The 21955-nt window shown below is 34.8% G+C and overlaps 1 protein-coding gene across 9 annotated transcripts in view; it reads left to right on the top strand.

The window, feature by feature from the left end:
- SLC8A1 (solute carrier family 8 member A1) overlaps positions 1-21955 on the top strand; it is a 454080-nt gene that overhangs the window by 421729 nt on the left and 10396 nt on the right. For all 9 annotated transcript variants that reach the window (XM_074204467.1, XM_074204475.1, XM_074204442.1 and 6 more), the window contains one exon: positions 5987-6262. In XM_074204467.1, coding sequence (XP_074060568.1) covers positions 5987-6262 — 276 coding nt within the window. The remainder of the gene's footprint in view (positions 1-5986; positions 6263-21955) is intronic.

Below are 21955 nucleotides of genomic sequence, written 5' to 3'. Positions count from 1 at the left end.
TTGGGATCAGAAAGATCTGAATTTAAATCCTGCCTCAGGCAGAGTCACTAACTGTGTGACCCTGATAAGTCATTTAATTTCTCTCAGTGTCACTTTTCTCAACTGTAAAACTATAGTAATAGCCCCTCCCTCCCTAGGCTGCTACAACAATTAAATGAAATAATATTTGAGAAATGTTTTGCAAAATTCTATAGTATTATAAAAATGGTAGCTATTATTTTAAGATTAATTAGAATCTACACAAGAAAGTCAAATTTTCAAGATAAAATGAAACTCCATTAAAAGCACTTCAGAAGACCTCATTTATGGGCTTCAAAAGCTCCCATTCCAGTAACAGAAGTTGAGAGAGAGAGAGAAGATACCATTGACCTTAGGATTCAATGAAAAAGAAGCCAAGAAGCAAAGTCACTGGTTATCTTCTCTCCCCCAGTTGGCCTGACTCTGCTACAAGCAGTTTATATGACTTTGAAATACCGTGCCATTCCAATCTTCTAATCTGAAAACTGAGCAAATTAAAGGCCACTGAGGTGAAATGACCTGCTCAGAATTGGAAAATCAATGATTACCTAATCCAAGCTATACAAGAAAAAATTCCTTCTCCAGTGTAACCACCAAGTGGTCATGCAGACATTATTTGAAGACCTCCAATGAAGGTGAACTCACTATCTCCCAAGAGAGCTTCTTCCACTTGAGGATAGTTCAAACTTTTAGGAAGCAATAAATAGATATAGAGATGGATAATAGGTATAGGTCTAGATAGAGATATACATATAGATTAAGGTAAAGGTATAGATATAATTAGATAGAGATATACATGAAGATATAGGTTTAGATCCAGATTAGTTCTAGATCTAGATATAGTTCTATATTTAGATATAGACATAGATATCGATGCATATCTAGATATAGTTCTAGATTTAAATATAGGTCTTATACATGCAGATATAGTTACAGATATTTTATAGTCATAAAAATAGGTCTAGATAGAAATAAGAACTAAATTTGGTTTATATACAGATATAGACTTTTATATAGGCATATGCATATATGGATGGATGGATATGTATATATTTGTGTTTTTAGATTTTTTAGATTTTATATATATATATATATACATATATATAGGTAAAGGTGTAGATATAGCGATAGAGATCTAAATATAGAAGTAGATACAGATCTGGATATAGGTAAAGATATAAACAGATAAAGATATAGGTCTAGATATTGATATAAATACAGATAGAGGTATAGATATAGGTCTAGTTGCAGATATAAATATAAATATAGAGGTAGATCTAAGAGGCCACAGATATAGCAAAGAGACAGGTAAAGATATAGAAACAGTCATAGGTCTAGATGAAGATATAAATATAGGTACAGATAAAATAGAGATGTCACACCTAAATTTGCTTCTTCAACCTCTGCAACCTCTATCCAATGACCTTCTTCTTCTTTCTATAGCTAAAGAAAATTAATCCAATCCCTCCTACCCTTGAATGTCTTTCAGAAGTCAGCTAGGTTAAGCATCCATAGTTTAATCAGTCAGTCAATAAATATGTATTAAGTACCTTCTTTGTGTCAGACAGTATGTTAAGTGCCAAGAATACAAAGAAAGATAAAAGACAGTCCCTGTTCTCAAGGAGGACATAGTCTAAAGAGAAAGATGATATCCACGTAACTATGTTGAAAGAAGCTATATTTAGGATAAATTGGAAACAATCAACAGAGGGAAGGCACTAGAATTAAATGGAATCAGTAAAAAATTTTCCAGAAAAAGTGAAATTTTAGCTGGCATTAACTTCAATTTGTCATTATATGGCATGAACTTGATGCCCTTCACCATCCTGTCTATCATACTCGCCAGTTTATCATTGGTCTTCCTAAATGTGGTACCTGGAGCTGTAGTTTTAGGAACCATATTTTAGGAATACCAATAATATGCTTCAAATGATATCTAACAAAGATCTAATATAATGTGACTCAACAGGATAAGAAAAATTCCAAAATTCTGTGATTCTATAGTGGAGGTGGTTTAACATCCAATCGAATGCCCCTTGCACTGGAAGCCAATAAAGGAACACCAATCTTTGCTGAAGACCTTCTTGAAGTTACAGGAAAAGTCTTTACTTTTTTTTAAATTTAGATTCAAGGCAATGGAATTAAGTGACTTACCCAAGGTCTCACAGCTAGGTAATTATTAAGTGTCGGCATTCAAATTTGAATTCAGGTCCTCCTGATTTTAGGACCAGTGCACTATTCACTGCACTATCTAGCTGCCCCTAGAAAGGGTTTTTTCAAGTGGAAAGGTAAAATTTTGATTCACTGATGTAAAATTTAACCTTAAAATTCCACATATCTGCAAATCAATGATATAATAATGAAGATAAAAACAATAATATAATCGGGAAAGCATAAAAATGATAAAAGCATTAATCAAAATAATAATCATTACCTTCATAATTTCTCACTTTACAGAAACTACTGAATTAAAACCCAGCACATTTCTTATGCAAACATACTATTTAGATCATTTTCATGAATATAGTACCTACTAAGAGGTAATAAGATACCTTCTCCTCTGATTTCTTCCAGTTACTGGTCTGTTTTTTTTTTACAATGAATTATCTTGTCCTTCCTCAAAAAACAAAATTTGAATACAAAAAAAATTTATCTTAGAATACACATAACATTATCTTGTTTTGTGAGTAGAGAGAGGGTATATAAAAGGGAGAGGTGAACAGATTTTAAATTTATTTAAATGTAATATTTATTAATATGAAAGAACTCATTGTTGCTAGATATATAAGATGGGGAAAAAAACAGTTCCTGCTCCTAAGTATTGTTCGGTGAATGGTTACATGGACATGGGAAATCCTATGAGAAATTTGAGAAGATCATTTTTATGGGAGGTGATCCAGAGAGTTGATTTCTGAGTTGACCCTTAAAGAAGAGGTTTCAACAGGCAAATATGAGTAGAAGTCTATGGAATAGAATTAGGAGAACATGACTGTGAAAGAAGATGATCTCCAAAACAGGGGACAGACAGGAATCCAGTTTGTCTGTAATGCAGAATGCATGGAGAGATGAAATCGATATGAGACTGGACAGGTGGACTGGCGATAAATTTTGGAGGCTTAAAGTGCTACAGATCAAAGTTTTAACTTTGTTCAATAGGCAATATGGAAGTTTGGTAAGGTACTAGTATCATCCTCCATTACACAAAGGAGAAAACCGAGGCCAAAAAGTTAAGTGACTTGCCCAGGTTCACGTAACTGGTAAGTGTTGGCAACTAGATTTGAGTGCAGGTCTTCTTGATTTGAAATCTCAGAATGTGTCCCCTATGATAATGACATGTGATTCTTCAAAGACCCTGTGACCTTCTAGAACTCTTAATCTTATGACATCATAAAGAAATTTACTGCTAAAATGATGAATGTGCCAGGGAGCAGCTATGGGATCATTAAAAATATTACTTAATATTCCAAAAATAAACCACCTTACTCTCTTCTTCCTATTCAGTTCTAAAGCCATCTTAATTTTTATTCATTTTTTCATTCTTTCATTTATTTGTTTATTTTGTGAGGCAATTGGGGTAAAGTGACTTTCCCAGGGTCACACAACTATTTATCAAGTGTCTGAGGCTTAGAACTGAACTTAGTCTGAACTTAGAACCTCCTGATTCCAGGACCTGTGTTCTTTTTACTGTACCACCTAGCTATCCCATGTCATCTTAATATTTTTTAAAATTTAAAAAAAAAGTATTTCATTTCAAGTTGAATCCATCTCCGAACTGGTTCATAGCACCTTTTTTCTTCTCTTGGATTTGTCCACTACTTAATCAACCAAAATTATATTACATAATGTAACAAGAAAAGCACTAGTCTTTGAACCAAAAGACCTGAATGACCATATTAAGTTATTTCAGTTCTGTGAGCTCTAGTTTTTTTCATCTGTAAAATGGAAATAATAATACTTGTATGATTTTATAGAGTACTTGTCAACCTTAAAGCCCTGTAATCATAAACTTTTCCATTATCAAATTTAATTGCATGGAGATCTCTGCATTTTTAACTAAATAAAAGCTGATTCTGCTTTCCTCACTATTCACTAACAAATATAGCTACTATCATCTACTTTTCTAACCTACACAAATGAAGAGCATTCTTATTTTCTTGTAAAATGGGCACCAATTATCAGAAACAATTATACTATTAAAGGTTCTACTTAATATTGTGATCAGCCCCCAAAGAAATTATAGCTGGATTTTCTTTACAAAGCAGGTTAATTTACTCCTTGATGAGAATTCCAAGATTGGCTAGAACATGTGGTAACAGGGAACTGACAGTACCTGTCTACCAACCTGCAGTATATGACTAGAGGTGAATGTCCATTCCTGTCTTCCTGGGGTGTCTGGTGACCATGTTAAATAAAAACTGACTATTGTCGGAAGAAAACAAGGACTTCATTGAGTAACTTTCCTCTGGGACTCATATGCAAAAAAGTCAAAAACATTCATATGAGACCTGATAGTAGAAAATCCAAATTTGAAATCAGCCCAGTTAAGGGCTAACTGTTCACATAATGGGCAACAAGGTTGTGGGGCAGCTAGGTGGTATAGTGGATAGAGCACCAGCTCTGGAGTCTGAAGGACCTGCGTTCAAATTTGACCTCAGACTATTAATATGTAACTATGGGACCCTGGGGCAAATTACTTAGCCCCATCACCTTGCATAAATACCAAAACAAAAAAAAATGATTGCACAGTGAGTAGAGACAAAAGCCAAACAAGTCACTTAACCCTATTTGCCTCACTTTTCTCATCTGTAAAATGAACTGGAGCAGGAAATATTAACCACTCCAGGAACCGTACCAAGAAAATTCCATAAAGAGTCATGAAGAGCTGATCACAACTGAAATGAATAAATAGCAACATTCACATTGAAAAAGCATTTTTGCTTTACAAAAGGAAAGCCTCCATAGAAAGTTGGTCTAATGTATTCAACCCCATTGACAAAATTGGATTCAATTTAAAAACATTTGATTTGCAGTTTTATGGAATATACCCACTGCTTGAATTGATTATTTTTTAGACTTTCAATGGATTCCTTCCTATCCTCTGCCTCTTTCAAGAATCCTCTCTCTCTTTCAAGGCTCCACTCAAGCACCATATTCCTGATCTTCCCAGCCCCCAGGGCCCTATCTCCCCAAATTACTTCGTATTTATTTTTTTTCATATTTTGTATATACATATCATCATGTAACAATGTAAGCAAGAAAGTATTTTGCTTTTGTCTTTGTGCTGCTACCATTTAATATAATTTCTGGTTCTTTATAGGTGTTTAATAGATGCTGATTTTTTATCAATTAATAATAATAACTAATATCTAAATAATGCTGTTTTGTGAATCACTTTATATATGTTTTTGCATTTTAAATCACAACAAATCTATGAGATAGGTGCTCTTACTCTCCCAAATTGCAAATGAGGGATAAAAGATGGAAGGAAAGAGTTCAAATGAAAGGAATAGAAATTCTTATCTTTCTTCAGAAACTGTAAAGAAGCTTCAAAAAGAGTTCAGTAGACAATTGCTCTCTTTCTAGACCTAATCCAGGAGTCCTGAATCTTTTTCAGAAGATCAGTGTTTTAATGTTACAAACTGAAAATAAGTAAATGAAAGTATGAAGGGGAATTGTGAATAATTGTGAACAATCTACTATGGGTTAAGGGTAGAGATACATGCAAACTCAACACGGCATTGTTATAACATTCTTTCCATGGAAAAGGTCTCTGAGGAATGGAAATCTGTTTGCCTGTAATGGATCTGATCAGCCTTAAGGATGAACTAAGTTTACTTCAATCAATCTCACTCCTTTGGAGGAACCTGGGCATAATTTGTGAAAGTACAATGGGGAAAGGGGGCATGCCAGCAAATATAACTGAAGAATTCCAAGGGTTGTGATAAACTGCGTTTTTGTTTTTCCACAGGGGAAGATGATGATGATGAGGATTGCGGAGAAGAGAAACTGCCCTCTTGCTTTGATTACGTGATGCACTTCCTCACTGTGTTCTGGAAGGTTCTCTTTGCCTTTGTCCCACCCACAGAGTACTGGAATGGTTGGGCATGCTTCATTGTGTCCATCCTCATGATCGGCCTCCTGACAGCTTTTATTGGTGACCTGGCCTCTCACTTTGGCTGCACGATTGGCCTGAAGGATTCAGTGACGGCAGTGGTATTTGTTGCCCTAGGTACTTCGGTACCAGGTAAGGAATAAGTTTGGGCCTAGTCTCTACAGCTTTCTTTCTTGATTTTTAATAATAATAATAATAATAACTAACATGTGTATTGTATTGAATGCTTTAAATAATTAGTCCATGTGTCCCTGAAGAATGAATGTAAAGTTAGTGTTGGAGACACACAGAAATGGACATTATTTCATTTACTTTCCCAAAGTCATAAAATCAAATATCCTGATTATTCTGATCAGAAAAGATGCTTGAGTAGCATTTAACCAATGATACTCATAATGAACCCAGGTGGGATGGCCTACTATAAATCAGGAAAATAAATTAGGCAATTTAGATTGGTTAGCCTGCCATGATAATAAGCACTTGCCTGAAAAAGTAAGTTAAAAAACACTAAGCATTCACCATGAATAAACTCTCAGAGTAGAAAGTAGTTATGCACAAATGCTCCTTTCAGGGGGCTTACAATATAATTGGGGAGCAAAGACATGTAAAAATTATTTGATTTAAGGAACATTGAAAGCAAGAGAAAAATCTGGACCCCAAACTGTAAGGAAATTGAAGGGCAGACCAATTTCACATGAGTTGAGAGGGGTTGGAGACTGAAAATTCAAAAAGACTTCACAGAAGAGATGATAAGAGTAGTGAATGTTTCTAGACAGGGAGGGACTTCATAATATAGAAGCAAATAAATTCATTCTAGACACAACTATAATAAGCACCAAATAAGATGGAAATGGGGAAATGGAGAAAAAAGTGTACTTTGGTTATAATGCATGAGTTAACAAGTGAATTAGATAATTTTGTCAAGTATGTTGGTTGCATATTGGGAAGAAAATTGAATGTCAAGTTCAAGATTATAGACACTGAGGGGGGGAATGGTGATCCCCTCGTGTCAAGGAAGAACAAAAAATAAGAATTTAAAGAACCTAGTTAAGATTTCTGCCTCTTTTTTCAATTCCTTTTAGTTGATTTTTATAACAATCTGGATCAGTGGGAGAGAGACTAATCTGGTTGGCTCTTGGTACATACTATACTATTCTCTTAATCTAGTAATGTGAGTAGTGAGTGGAAAGAAGTGGGAACTGTCTAGACAAGGAAGAGAGGATAGAAGAGCAGCATTAATGTTGATGAGTAGGACCAAGGCAGGTTTCATAATTGCAGAATTAGGAAATCACAGAACCTCAGAATGAGAAAGGACATCCTTGACCCTCCAGGTCAGTTAATACCTAAGCTAGAGTTGCCTCTAATAAAATGTCCAAGTAGTCATTCAGGCTTTGTTTCAAGACCTCCATTGAAAGGTAACCACCCACCTATCAAGACAGCCCATTCCACTTTGGGAAAAGCATAATTATTAGGCAATTTCTTTTGCTTTTCTCCCCTAGTATTGAGCTTAAATTGGTCTTCAAACCTTCCATTCATACTTCTAATTCTTTCTACTTGAGTCACTAAAGCTCTTACTTCATACTTGACCAAGCTTTGGAGATACAAAGGGGAAAAAAATAAAGACCTTGTCTTCAACGAGTTTACCCAGGCTGAACAAATCAAGTCTCTCTTTTTCATAACATCTCTTCAGATATTTGAAGATAGCTAACCTTTTCTCCAGAATAAACAACACCAGTTCTTTCAACTAATCCTCCTATAATGCAAAATTGAAGCCCTACATATTTCTGCTTGCCTTCTTCTGATTTTACTTTATCTCTAAATTGAAATTATTTAGTCTTATGATTTTTTTAAACCACAGGCAGTCTCCCCTTATAGTGTGATTCATTATTTATTCAAAGATTTGATTTGATAGTATCATGGGTAAAATCTCTCTTCTGAATATGACTAATAATAGAAAAATAGCTTGATTACAACAAAGCAATGGGCTTTTAGTTCAAGCCCCAGTACCTGATTGATAGGAGGATTTTTGTCCTTTGGTCCTGAAGAAGGTCTTGATATCAGGGAGGTAATGGCATGACAAGCACATGAATTGGATTTGAGTAAGGGGGTGCTGTGCTGAGTCACCCACCACACTTTCTCCTCTAGAGCCATCTGAATCTAGTGGCCATATATGAATCAGGATGACTGGAGATGGCCTTGCGTGCAAGGCAATCAGAATTAAGTGGTTTGCCTAATGTCACACAGCTAATAAGTGTTGTGTCTGAAGATGGATTCGAACTCCCACACTCCTGGCTCCAAGGCCAGTGCTCTATTTACTGTGCCATTATTGCAGTGATAGGTCTATAACCTACATTTTAACCAATAGCTTGCACTTGCATAAGAGTAGCTCATACTAATCTTTTGGTCTATAGTTTCATTAGTATAGAAAATTCTTCAAAAGGAGGCTTCTTTTCAATATATCTGCAAATTACAGGCTTAGAGACTTGCCTGCAAAATCAAGGAATTTGCCCAAGATGACACTAAAACCTTCTTCTGAAAGTGAGAGTGACTATCTACACCATCCACTGCCTCTCATGTTTTTTGTTAATTATAAAATAAAATTTTAATGTTACAAATGTTTTTTCTTCATCACCTTTCTGTGGGGCAGAAAGTTTTAGATGAGTAAACTGAGAACTAAGGAGATTAGGTGACTTTCCCATAGTTATTCTGTTAATTAGTATTCAAATAAGGGCCTAAGGCTAGGTCTTTTGGCTCCAAGATTAGGGTTCTTTCCATTATTTCATATTTCCTCATGGCAGTGAGTACTTCCAGGAGTAGAAATAAGGAGAAGTAACACCATTGATGGTGTCATTTATTTTTCATATCCATAGAGCGAGTGGAGGGATAGACAAAGACAAACACAGAGATAGATACACAAACAGAAAATAAAGAAAAGTGAAGAGAAAGACAGATACAAAGAGATAGAGAAAGATACACGTATAGCAGCACCTGTCACAGAAGAAACCTAAGCTAAGGGACATGGACTTTGCTAAGGTTTTCCGAGGTGTACTTGCCTTCTCTGCTTTTCAGTCTTCTGTTCAAAAATGAACACAGATTAAGCCATTCCATGTCACAGGAGTTCAAGAGCTGATCCTGTTGTCTCTCTAGTCATCTCTGGGGTGGCATCTACTGAACAGCTTGGGTTACCACCAAGTGCCCATTTAGAATGTGGCATCTGCTGAGATGGCAGGGAAGCTTAGGCATTTTGGAAGGGAAGCCTAAATATAGCAGGTCTCTTCAAAGTCATCTAAGTGGCTCTTTTGAGTAGCTCAGGCTGGTAGGCACCCCTTTTGTATTTCTAAATCAATGCCATGGTGTACTATACAGATGTGTGTGTGTGTGTGTGTGTGTGTGTGTGTGTGTGTGTAATTTCTCTCTTGGATTTTTTTCCAGGTTTAGCAGAAAGAAGTCTTTGTGTTGTACAGGAAATATGAAAAATACATTTTGAGCTTCTTTTAACCTTGTGATTTTGTATACCATCATACAACTTAACCAATGTGACTCCATATCTCTGAAAAGGAAAAATGGTTTTGGAGTTACCTCACCCTAGGCCTTACAGTAAAGCTGATACATCCTGATTGGACGAGGTTTATGTATTTAAGACTGACAAGCTAACCCATCATAATTCCTCTCTGGAAGTAAGCAGTTCATCTTTCCAACTTTATCTCTTGCTTCCAAAAATATATATTTTTATGTAACAAATCTTATTAATGGGTAAGGCAATTTTTTAAATTTAGTTTTTTTGGGAGGAAGAGGAAGAGAGTGCTTGGGCAGGATATAAACTATGATTTCATCAATATAAGGAGATCCCAGTCAAGAATAACTCTTATCTATTCAGATGTGTCCCTTTGATGACACCTGTAGCTTGAGGCAATAAGAAGTTAAGTGATTGACCCAGGGTCATACAGCCTATTCAAAGCAGAGAAGGAACTTAAACACAGGTCTTCTTTATTTCCAGTATGACTCACTATCTTCTTCAACAAGCACACTGCTTCTCTAAAATTCTTTTTCAATTTATTAGTGTTACCGAACTAGCCATCATCCTTTTTGAAATGGAATTGCAAATTAATTAAATGTTTTGAGTGGTATAGTTAAAATAAATAAATTTCAAAATAAAACAGCTTTCATGTCTGTGATCATTAATTCTTTGCAAAGAAGTTTAAGAAGACTGTTGGATTTTATAAGATTTGATTTTTAGAGGTATCTCTTGAATCATAACTAGCTTGAAAATCATCAAGTGAAGACCTAACCTTAGCCCTCCCAAAGTTAAATTCAGTAGATCTTCCAAAAAACATGACATCTTTTTCTTTTGGGGGAGGGAGAAGGATATAAGATTGATTGGTCTAACTTCTTGCTCAAGTTCTTATATAAATTCCCAGATTCCATTGGAAGGAAAATTTTCTTACCTCATATTTCCTTTATAAAAATCCCTATAGCATGTCACAAATGTTTATTTTGCAGCATATTTCCAAAGAAGTTATCTACTAGGTAACTCAAATCATCCTATCTGCTGGACAGGTATTCTTTCTGAAAGAGAAAGGCAGCAGAAGTTGGATAATGCTGTGACTGGTAATAACATTTCAGACTTACTTTTGTAGCCTTGTTGACAAATGGTTGCTAAGCAGCAAAAAAGACAAGTAGTTAAAATTTACTATCTCCATCCTGCCTTGCCACTTAAAATATTTGTCTTAATGGTCCCAGACTACACAGTAAGAATAAAATAATGAATTTAATATTCACTACCACTTTATATTGAATCTTGGACCTATTTTTATTTCTTCAAAGATAGTTTGGTTGAAAATGTTTATTAGATAGATAGATATGTAGAGAGTAATATAGAGCAATATTTTCATCATTTATACACATATATTTTATATTATAGAATATATAATAAATTCATATAATATATAGCATATTCATATAATATATTTATTTTATTGTGTATTGTATATTTATATTATATATTGTCATATATTATATTTTACTATGCTATACTATACTGTTATACTGTATTATATTTATTATATTAATTATATATTCCTAAACTATATATATCAGATATATGTTTATATGTGTATTATACTGCATTATATTTATTATTATATCAATTATATATTCCTAAACTATATGTATGCATATATCAGATATATATGTATATGAATATGTATCTCAAAAAAGTGATTTTGTGCTCTATTAAATATCCCTAGAAAAAACTTCCTATGGTAACTCATTCTAGCTAGTCTTTTCATGTCTTACCTACATTGAATGGTTAGTCTTCCCAATTAGTCTGCAAGCTCTTTGAAAGCAGGAACTGTCTTTTGCCTTTCTTTGTATTCTCCAGTACCTAGCATTTCCTGCTACATAGTAAGCATATAATAAAGGCTTGTTGACTTGTGAGTTGTAATCTCTTAACAACAAGCAAGCATCACTCTCTTATCTTTAAACACAGTTATAAGTCCTTGTAAGATTTCTTGAAACTTGTTTCTGCAGTTTCCTCTGACCACTTAAAAAGTTTGAGGTTTTAAAAACAGCCTAAGATCATTGAACATTTATGAAAAAGTGAAAGAAAGCCATAGAACTTTGCCAACTTCCAAAATTTACCTCTCCCACCTCTTCTTCCTTTTTCTCTTCTGATAGCATATATTTCCCCAGACCAAAAACTCAGACCACCACTATTGACTTCCTGGTTAATTAGTTGTAACATGGATTAAAGCAATTTGTGTAATCTAGCAACTTCCACATATTAATATAATTTCTAAGAAGGAAATCAGACCAAGTTCTATTAGTTATTGACTAGTAAATGAACATTCATTCCTATTGAGTACAATTTACATTGGAGAATATTTGACCCCCCCACTCCTTGACTACTGAGGTATCCAATTTGGAAGATAAGTAGAAGCAACCGTCATCTTTATCATTATCTTATACGTATTTTTAAAAATAAATTTCATATAGAAACAAACCTATAACAGTTAAATAAAAATATCAAGAAAGAAACTCATTATCTATGGGTTCGCTGAAAGCATCCTTAAATCAACTCCAGCAGCTGACAGAACAACAGGGCTGATACAGACACACATTATCCTCTCCCCATGAGATTATGAGCTCCTCTGCTATGTGTCTATATTTTCAAAATTTTTCATTCCATGAATCTTGGATATTGAATGTTTAAGAGACATCTAAGCACTTAGCTATATGTATTTCAATATTAATTGATCACTTAAATAGCATCATGTTCTTATATTATTAATATAGATTAATTAATATAGATTAAATGATAGATTAAATGAACATTTTTATTAAAATTATTTTTATTAATTCTATAATATAAATTTCTATGGAAGACATCAATCAAAAAATACAATGATATACTAGTAAGTCACATTGTAGAGTGCTTTGAGGTTTTCAAAGGTTATCATATTAGTCTTAATATTCCTATTTCATAGCTTGGACATTAAGGCTTATGAAGGCAGAGTAATTTGCCATTGTCACAAAGATTTGGACTCAGGTTCCTGATTCATCACTTTATCCCCTTGCCCCTTATTTTCTTAAATTCCTTCATTTTCTATCATATGGGAAGCAGAACAAATTTAAATTAGACCACCAACAATTTCCTAAAATAGATGAGAACCCTTAAAGTTTTACAATCTGCCAGTCTGTTTGCAGTGAAAATGTGAAATACTGAAAAGTAAGTGCAATATGAATTTTTAATTGTCTGAATGAACCATGTTTGAAAATTTTATACCAAGGAAACAAACTATTTTGTAAGCAAACAAAATTGTAGAATTTTGTTGTTGTGGTTTTTAAAGTAACCAAGCTTTAGTTGCTTCCTTGAATTAGAATCTTTAGCTTATGCTTGGTTAGGCTAACTAAGGGTGTTAAACGATCTATTGTCTTTATTTGTATTTTCCCAAAGATTCAAAATGTTCATAAACTGCATGTTTTTCTCCCAATGTTGATATTTTCTACTTGCCAGATGGATTATTATTTGGTTAGCACTGAGATTTAGAGTTGCCTAGATTTCTTTGAAATTTGGTAAGACCTTGTTTTTTTTTCCAATTTGTAAGAAAAATTTTATTTTTTCACAGCAACTCTGTAAAGTTCATATTAAAAATATTATTCTCATTTTAAAGATAAGGAAATTAAGTCACAGAAAAGTAAAGCTACTTGCCCATGGTCAACCAGCTGGTAAGTTGGAATTTTACCCATGGCCTCTTGGAATTCAATAGTCTTCCTAATATACCATGTTGTCACACAAAGGAAGGAAGGGCATCAAAAGAAATAAACATTGATTAAGCACCTTCTGAATGACAGTATGACTATGCAAAGCACTTTATCAATTGTATCTCATTGAATAAAACAACCCTATGAGATATCCCTAGTTTACAGCTGAGGAAACAGAGGTTGACAGAGAGCTTTCCCAGGGTCACACAACCAGGAGGTGTCTAAGATCAGATTTGAACTGGTCTTTCCTGATTCTAGGCCCAGAAATTCTTTTCACTAAACCACCACTGTCCTGCATTAATCCATTTTTCTTAATAATAACTATTTGGTTGGGATTGGAGTAGATGTTATATCTTAAATTTAAGCCCATAAGAAGGGGAGAAGGAAAGTTGGAAGGAAGGAAAAAAGAAGAGGGGGATAAAAGAGGAAAAAGAAGGGAAAAAAGGAAGAACAGAATAATATTGCCCCTTTTTGTTTGTTAAACATCTACTATACATATATATGTATATATATATATATATCAAACATTTTACTAAGTGCTGGCTTACTAAGGAGGCAAAATATTGTCCCTAATCTCAAGTCTAATGGTGTGAGACAGCAGGCAAACAATTATTCACAAACAAGCTATATACAACATTAATTGAAAATAAAATGGGGACTAGAATTAAGAAGAATCAGAAAAGGTTTCCTATGGTAGGTTAGATTTTAGTTGTAAATTGAAGAAAGCCAGGAAATATGGGGGTAGAGAGTAGAGGGGGTAGTGTGCAAGATGAGAAGAGAGAGCACTCCAAACATTAGGACAGCAAGGGATATTACAAGGAGGCAGGAGATGAAATGTCTTGTTTGAATAATTCCAAGAAAACTAGTCTTACTGGATCAAATAGTATGTGGCAAAATGTAAGATGTAAGAACACTAGGAGGAATATAGTTTATGAAAGGCATCTAATTAGTTGCCTACAGTTTATTCAATAGTAAACTTCTAATGAGAGGAGGGAGAAAAGAGAGGAAGGAAGGAAGGAAGGAAGGAAGGAAGGAAGGAAGGAAGGAAGGAAGGAAGGAAGGAAGGAAGGAAGGGAGGGAGGGAGGGAGGGAGGGAGGGAGGGAGGGAGGAAGGGAAGAGGAAGGAAAGAGGAGGAAGGATGGAAGGGAGAGGAAGGATGGGAGGGAGGGAAAAGGAAGGAAGGAGGAAGAGCGGAGAGGAGAGGGGGGGGGAAGAGGAAGGGAAGGAATTTGCTTCCTTGAATTAGAATCTTCAGTTTATGTCATTAGGAGAGGTAGTAAGCCTAAACTGGCATCAGGAAGACTTAAATTTAAATCCTACCTTAGATTCTTCCTGTCTCTATGACCCTGGTTAATCTTTGTTGTCTCAATTTCCTCATTTGGTAAGATGGTTATACAATTATAGTACCTATCTCACTGTGCTGTTAATGATCAATGAGAATCTCACTTGTAAAGGTGTTTTGCAGGCTTTAATGTACTATATAACTGTCAGGTATTGGCATTATTAGTCATTATTACCCATACTTTATATAATCCTATGGAGTCGATGGAGGTCTTATGTTGTCTGAGTGGTTTTCTTCTTGTAAATGGTGTCCCTTTGAGACACTGGTCCTCTTTCCATTTCTTCTTCTTCTATGTTGTACCAATTACTCCTGATGGTCACATAAATCTGCCAACTAGATTACTAGTTTTTCCCCCATTCTAATTCGTTTACTACATAAAACCTTCTTGATCAAATTTACAAAATTCCCAGAAAACATCCTTTATTGGTCTTTGTTCAAGTACATTCCTATATTTTAAACTATGGATCAGAAATCCAAATCCTAATATTTGTCACAATTAGTCTTCCAAATCTGCTTTTCCCCCCTGAAGTTTCTAATTTAAATTGATGACAATACCACTTATGTCCCTTGGATACTTGATTTCTTCCTTAGTACATCATATTCCCTAGCAAAGTTTACTTGGTTCTTTCTGGTGGTATCATTTGCCTACCAAATGAATCTCCTATCATAGACAATGATTAACAAATCTTAAGAAGCTCTCAATCATATTCCAAATACATGATCTGAGAAGGCAGTAAATAGCTCTATTGATTGAGCCAAATTTTACCAAACTCTGGAAAATTAACCAATTATACAGTATATGAATCTACTTATTTTTAAAACTGGTCCAGGTCATGTGAAACTGACAGTCATGTAAATCATGCCTCTTCCTTCAATGAGCATTGTACAGAAAGCCCATTCTGGTGATGTATATGGCCCCAGGTGTTCTTAAAAGGAATTTGTCCTAGGCCTTTGAACAGCAATATTCACAAGGCTACCAACTACATTCATGTTCAAGAGGCTATGTCCTAGCTATTCCATCATCTGAGTACTCATAAATATGTAACTAGATGTTTAATATTTTATGACAGTTTAAAGAAAAATGAAAATGTAAAATATTTTATGGGGAGTCAAGAATTCTCCTGTGGCCACTATATTCTCCCATAAGGAGCATAGTGGAGCTAGAGCTAGACTTTTTGTTTGTTTATTTGTTCATAACTTCATTGCAAGCAATCAGTTTTTCCTAACATCAGGAAAGGCCAATTATATTTGCAGTGCTCAAAGAATATCAAACATTCAAAAACACTGTGTTTCTTTCTTTTCTTCTGGAGCTGGAATTGCCTGAAACGTGTCATCAGATCAATGCTGAGAGGTTCCATCATAGTAAGACTTTACTGAGTCAAACCAGTAAACCCCAAGAAAAGGGCTTTTCCATGGAACTTTGTCTCACCTCTTTGACCTAGAACAGAAGCTCTTTCTAGATTCCATCCCACTTCCCTGTAAGAAAAAGAGGGACTCATTAGACCTGAGGAAGGATTTCAAAAGTAGAACTCTTTAAAAGGAAAGGGCTAAGACAAAACAAGACTAGACATAGAATTTCAACAAAGGCTTTTTAAAATTTTTTTTCTCTCTTTAAATCATGTAAAAATTCTCTTTCTCTTCTCTTGGACTGAAAAAAATTTACTGTCTGCATCTAGTCCATTTAAGATGAGAGTGATGGAAACATATTCAGGTAGTTTATTGAAATCAAATTTAAAATTCTTTCTGTTGCCTTCTTTCACCTTAAAGAAAATTTACTTTCCAAATGCCTGTTTTTTTCCTTTAAAAATTTTGCAACTCTTAGATCCTTTGTTCAAAAGTATTTGGTCAGCCTCTGCTTGAAAACTTTCAATGAGAAAGTATTCACCACCTTTTGAGTTAACCTCACCTGAGTTCAAATCCAGCCTCAGATACTGATTTAATCTGTGTGACCCTAGCCAAATCACTTAAACTTGTTTGCCTCAGTTTCCTCATCTATAAAATTATCTGGAGAAGAAAGTGACAAGTCATCCCACTATCTCTGAAAAGAAAACTCCAAATACAGTCACCAAGAGTTGGAAAGAAGTCAACAATAGAATTATGAGGCTAATTTTTTGATTCCTATCATAAAACCTATATTTGCTTCTTTGCAATTTCCTCTCATTTTCTGTTTCTTCTCCCTAGGACCAAATAAAATATATCTAGAGCAGCAACTTGGTGGTCAGGTTGAAGTTGGGGGCAAGAAGAACTGAGTTCCATTCTTGCCTCAGATGCTTACATTTATGTAAACTTCAGCAAGTTACTTAATCACAGTTTCCTCATCTGTAGAATGAGCAGAGTGGACTAACTGATTTCTAAAGTCATTTCAACTCTAAATCTATGATCTTCTTAGACAAACTCCTCTTCCACACTTCCATCTTTTAAAAATACTTGAATCAATCAATAAAGATTTATTAAGTACCTGCAAGGTCCCTGGCACTGTTTCAGCTGCTAAGGATAGGAAGAGCAAAATGCAAAAATCCCTGATCTGAGCCTATGGGGTGATTCATATAGTAGCTTCCCTCCTTTGGATACTCTCTAGCTCATCAATGTCCTCAAACTGTAGCCATGAAAATTGAATTCAATACTCCTTTGTGCAGTCTGATCAGGGCAGAGGATCCCTCCTTAGTTCTGGAAGCTATGTCTCCCTTAATGAAGCCCAAAATGCCATTAAGAACACTATTCTTGACCAGAGTGTCAAGAACCCCCTTGTCTGGGGTCCATGATTTTTTCTTAATATGGATAACTGTATTCCCACATGATTTGTTTCCTTGGGAACACTTTGCATTTTGTTTTCTGAGGAATCCATAAGCTTCACTTGATTGTCAAATGCATCCAGAAAATGAGAGAGAGAGAGAGAGAGAGAGAGAGAGAGAGAGAGAGAGTGAGTGTGAGTGTGAGTGTGTAATTTTTCTACCAGCAAAGACTACTCATGTAATTGCTACATCAGAAAGGATTGCATAAGATAATTTGTGCAAAGCTATGACTGATTGCTAATGAATTACTATCTTAACCTTCTAATGTATATTTGCAGCTTACCTAGAGGAAATGCCTTAATCAAAAGAAATTTGTATTTTGGGAAGGGGCAGCTTAGTGGAGAGAGGGTGCCTCAGGATGTTCTAGAAACCCTACCAATACAGAAGTGTTCATCTATACTCCATGTACTCCATGTACACATGGCCAGGGGAATTAATATTTCCTGTCCCATAAATTGAGCCTAGAATACTCAGTGGGTTGAGCTTAGGAACTCAACCAGGATCATTCCTGGAAAGTGGAGTGAGGTTATGGCTAAAGTGACAGTCATTACCAAAATCTCTGGAAGCTTTCTTGGGAACACACAGCACACTCCTTTAACACCTACAAGATGGCAGTCACTGAAATATGGCCAACTCATGTGCTAAGAAAAGTCGTTAAATAGAATATTCCCACAATTAAGGAAGTTATAGTTCAGTTTTTAGAAAGTTCAGACCGTTCTTCTTAAGTATATGGCAATAAAGTTGCAAACTGAAGAATGGGTGAAAAATGACAGTTTCCCCTAGCTGTAGGAAGTTTTTCATTTTCAGTTGGCCCTTTGCTGATTATTCAGTAGGCTGTAATGCATTTTCTTAGTAACTTAAAGCTAAACCATACTTTCTGGTCTTTGCATTACAAATTGCACTTCCTCATAAGAGTCAAAATACAAATAATAAATGAGTTAAGTATTACTTGCTTTTCTAAGACTATATCTTTAGGGCAAGAATGTTTTTGGCAAACTTGGGTAAACTATTTGCCTGGCCCAGTTGAATCTGCCAAATGATTTCATCAGTTGAATTAAATTAAATATAATGTGGATATAAAATTGTAAGTCATCTTAATGAAACTATCATCTGTCACTGAATTTTGTGTTTTGATTACATATTCATTATAGAAGATTTAATTCCTCAAAGAAAATGATTAAGAGTTGGAAAGAATATACATATACATATATATATATACATATATACATACATACATAACATGTTTGTGTGTGTATCCTTATTCTCCCTGAGGAACCAACCCTGTGACATAGTACAGTACAAATGGTGGAAATGTCACTTCAATGTACCCTCATGTGCCATCTATCACATTTTGCATCTCTAGACCATCACCATCTACAGTCCGCAAGCTACCCATGGCTCATCACTGTCATGTTCTATTCTTCCTACACCTACCTATTTGAAATATAGTTATCCTGCATCTCATCCAACAACAGGGTCTCTAAAATTTCCCACAAACCCAAAACAATACCTTTGATAAACTAAGTCAGAGTCGACCTTTCCTGATATCGTGATTTTTTTCCCTTCCCCCCACCTCCCCCTAGGAATCTCATGTACATCTCTAGAGACAATAACCCCATTTTTATTTTACCCCAAAGGATGATGGGAATTTCAAGTAAGGTAGGAGAAGGTTGATAGAAAACATATTTGAATAGACAGTTCTGTTTTGCTAAGCTTCTCAACTATAGTGACCATTACTGTCTAAATATTAAGCCAGACGAGTCCTTTTTTCCTTTGTAACCCACTTTGTAGTAAAGATATTATTCCAAGTAAGATAATTAGCACATAGTAAACATTGAATAAATACTTGTTCCTTTCTCTTCTTTGATCTAAATTTCTGCTTGTGTCAAATGAGCAGATTCAACTAGATGTTCTCCAAAGTTCCTTCTGTCTTTGAGACTGTATGATTATTCTATATGACTCTTTGATTTATCCTTCTCCCCTTACAAAATTGTCTTTATAATGGGATTTCACAACATTTTCCTTTTGAATTTTAACAAATTCCTTATTTTTCTAATGATAAATACTCTAGGAAAATAAATACAATCAAAGCTAAGACTATATTTAGTGTGTTCAGCTGAAATAGGAGTAAGCAATACCTAATAAATAGAGATGATAATTTTTGACAGCAGAATCCTGTGACTTAACAATGTATTCTATAAGGTTGATTGTGCACTTGAGTCTAAAGGAAATAGTGAGGAAGTGGATGGAAGACTGGACCAAGAATTAGAAGATCCCAGTTCAAATCCAAGTTCAGACACTTCACTGAGGGATCCTAGGCAAGACACTTGACCTGTGTCTGTCTCAGTTTTCTTGTCTGTAAAATTTAGGTGATAATAGCAGCTACCTTTCAGGAATAAGTGAGATAATATTTGTAAACATCAAAGAGCTACATGAATGCTACCGACCATTGTTATTACTAAGCTCTGTGATAACTTAGGATACTTTAAGTATATAACTGAGGATTTCCATTTCCTTTATAATTATATTACTATATTATATTAAATACTTATTTTCTATATAATAATAATGACTTCAATAGCTTTTTAAAGATTTTTCCAAAAACTTTACATATTTTCATCACAGTCACTTCTAACTACACATTGTTCATATTGCTGTAGGACTTAAGAATTCTACCAAAACATCTCAATGAATTAGATAATGTAGATATTATTTTACAGATGAGGAAACAGGGATTTAGAGAGTTTAAAAAAGTGATTAAAAAAGGTGAAAGTTGTAATCAAATAAAAGTTTCTGTACTGGAGTCTGATATTTTTTAATAAACAATACACACTTTCTCAGCAATCTCAAAGAGTAATTTAACTTTGTTAATTTATACCTGAGAAATAATAAAGAAACACTTAAGAATACACCAAGTTTTTAATAAGTTCCTACCCACTTGATGGCACAGTGGAGAGAGGACCAGGCCTAAAGTCAGGAAGACCTAAAATCAAATCTAGCCTTAGATACCTAGTAATTTTATGTTCCTGGGGAAGTTACTTTACTCTGCCTCAGTTTGCTGACCTATAAAATAAGCTGGAGGAGATAGTTGCAAACCATTCCAACATTTCTGCCAAGAAAACTCCAAATGAGGTCACAAAGTCAGATAAAATCCAGCCAAACAATTTAACAACAATAATAGTGCCTCAGGCACTGTACTGAGTAATAAGGATAAAAAAATAAAAATGAAAAAAATCCTTGCTCCCAAAGAGCTTACCTTCCATCATAGGGTAAACATTTACAAATATAAGCATTTTTTTAAAATTCAAAACAAAGGTAATTATAGGAGGAAGTACCAGAAGATGGAGGAAAGGCCTTTTATTGGGAGTGACATTTGAGCTGAACTTTGAAAGAAAAAAAAAAGTCACAGTCAACATTATCATAAGCCCAAGATGATTAACCTGTTAAAATCCAACAGCTTGGTCTTTCGTTTGTATTGAAAAATTGATAAAATTACAAATAAACTTAACACTGTGCTAAGTGCTGGGGATATTTTTTTTTAAAAAAGGCAATAACAATCCCCATCCACAAGAAATATAAAGAAGTTACAAAAATGAGGTTTGAGGGGCAGCTAGGTGGCATAGTGGATAAAGCACCAGCCCTGGAGTCAGGAATACCTGGGTTCAAATCCAGTCTCAGACACTTAATAGTTACCTAGCTGTGTGGCCTTGGGCAAGCCACTTAACCCCATTTGCCTTGCAAAAAAAAAAAACCTAAAAAAATGAGATTTGAACCTATGTCTTATCTAACTCCAAGTTTATTGCCCTATACTCTGTCCCATGATGCTTTTCTTTTGTGACTACCATACCACTTTGCTATTGTAAAGTTCAAAGGGGATCTGAGAGAAAAGGCAAGAAGCAGTTGTTCCAGAAAGAGGAGAAGAAAATTCATCCCTTAAAGAGGTCTTCAACAAATTCTTTTAGGCAAACAGAAGGGAGCTAGAGAAGCTCCATCTTGGATAAGTAGCTAGGACTCTGCAATATACTGATAAAAGATACTATTGTTAGCACCAAATAAAAATGGGAGCTAGATCTTGAGAATTGGAATTGAATTATCTTGCATTTGGACATGGAAGGAGAATATCACAGTTGGACCTTGGCTTGTCTGATGACCTTGATAAATAATGACTCCATGCTGGTCATGTTTAGGAGTGGGGCAGAGTTGTTCTAATTTTAAAGCAAGCATCCAATTTCCATTTAGAAAACTGAACTGATATCATCCTTGGCTTGTCTTCATTCTTTTCTTGCCACATATTCCCTGAATAGTGAATTTTGATCATTTCTCTTTTAATTTGAAATTATTATTTTTAATGTGTAGGCTGATTACTGAGTCACTTTAAAATACGTGTGTGTGTGTGTGTGTGTGTGTATGTGTGTACATGCACACAC

This window comes from Macrotis lagotis, chromosome 1 (assembly GCF_037893015.1).
Source record: "Macrotis lagotis isolate mMagLag1 chromosome 1, bilby.v1.9.chrom.fasta, whole genome shotgun sequence".
Classification (NCBI taxonomy): domain Eukaryota; kingdom Metazoa; phylum Chordata; class Mammalia; order Peramelemorphia; family Peramelidae; genus Macrotis; species Macrotis lagotis.
This window is presented reverse-complemented; position numbering and strand designations above follow the sequence as displayed.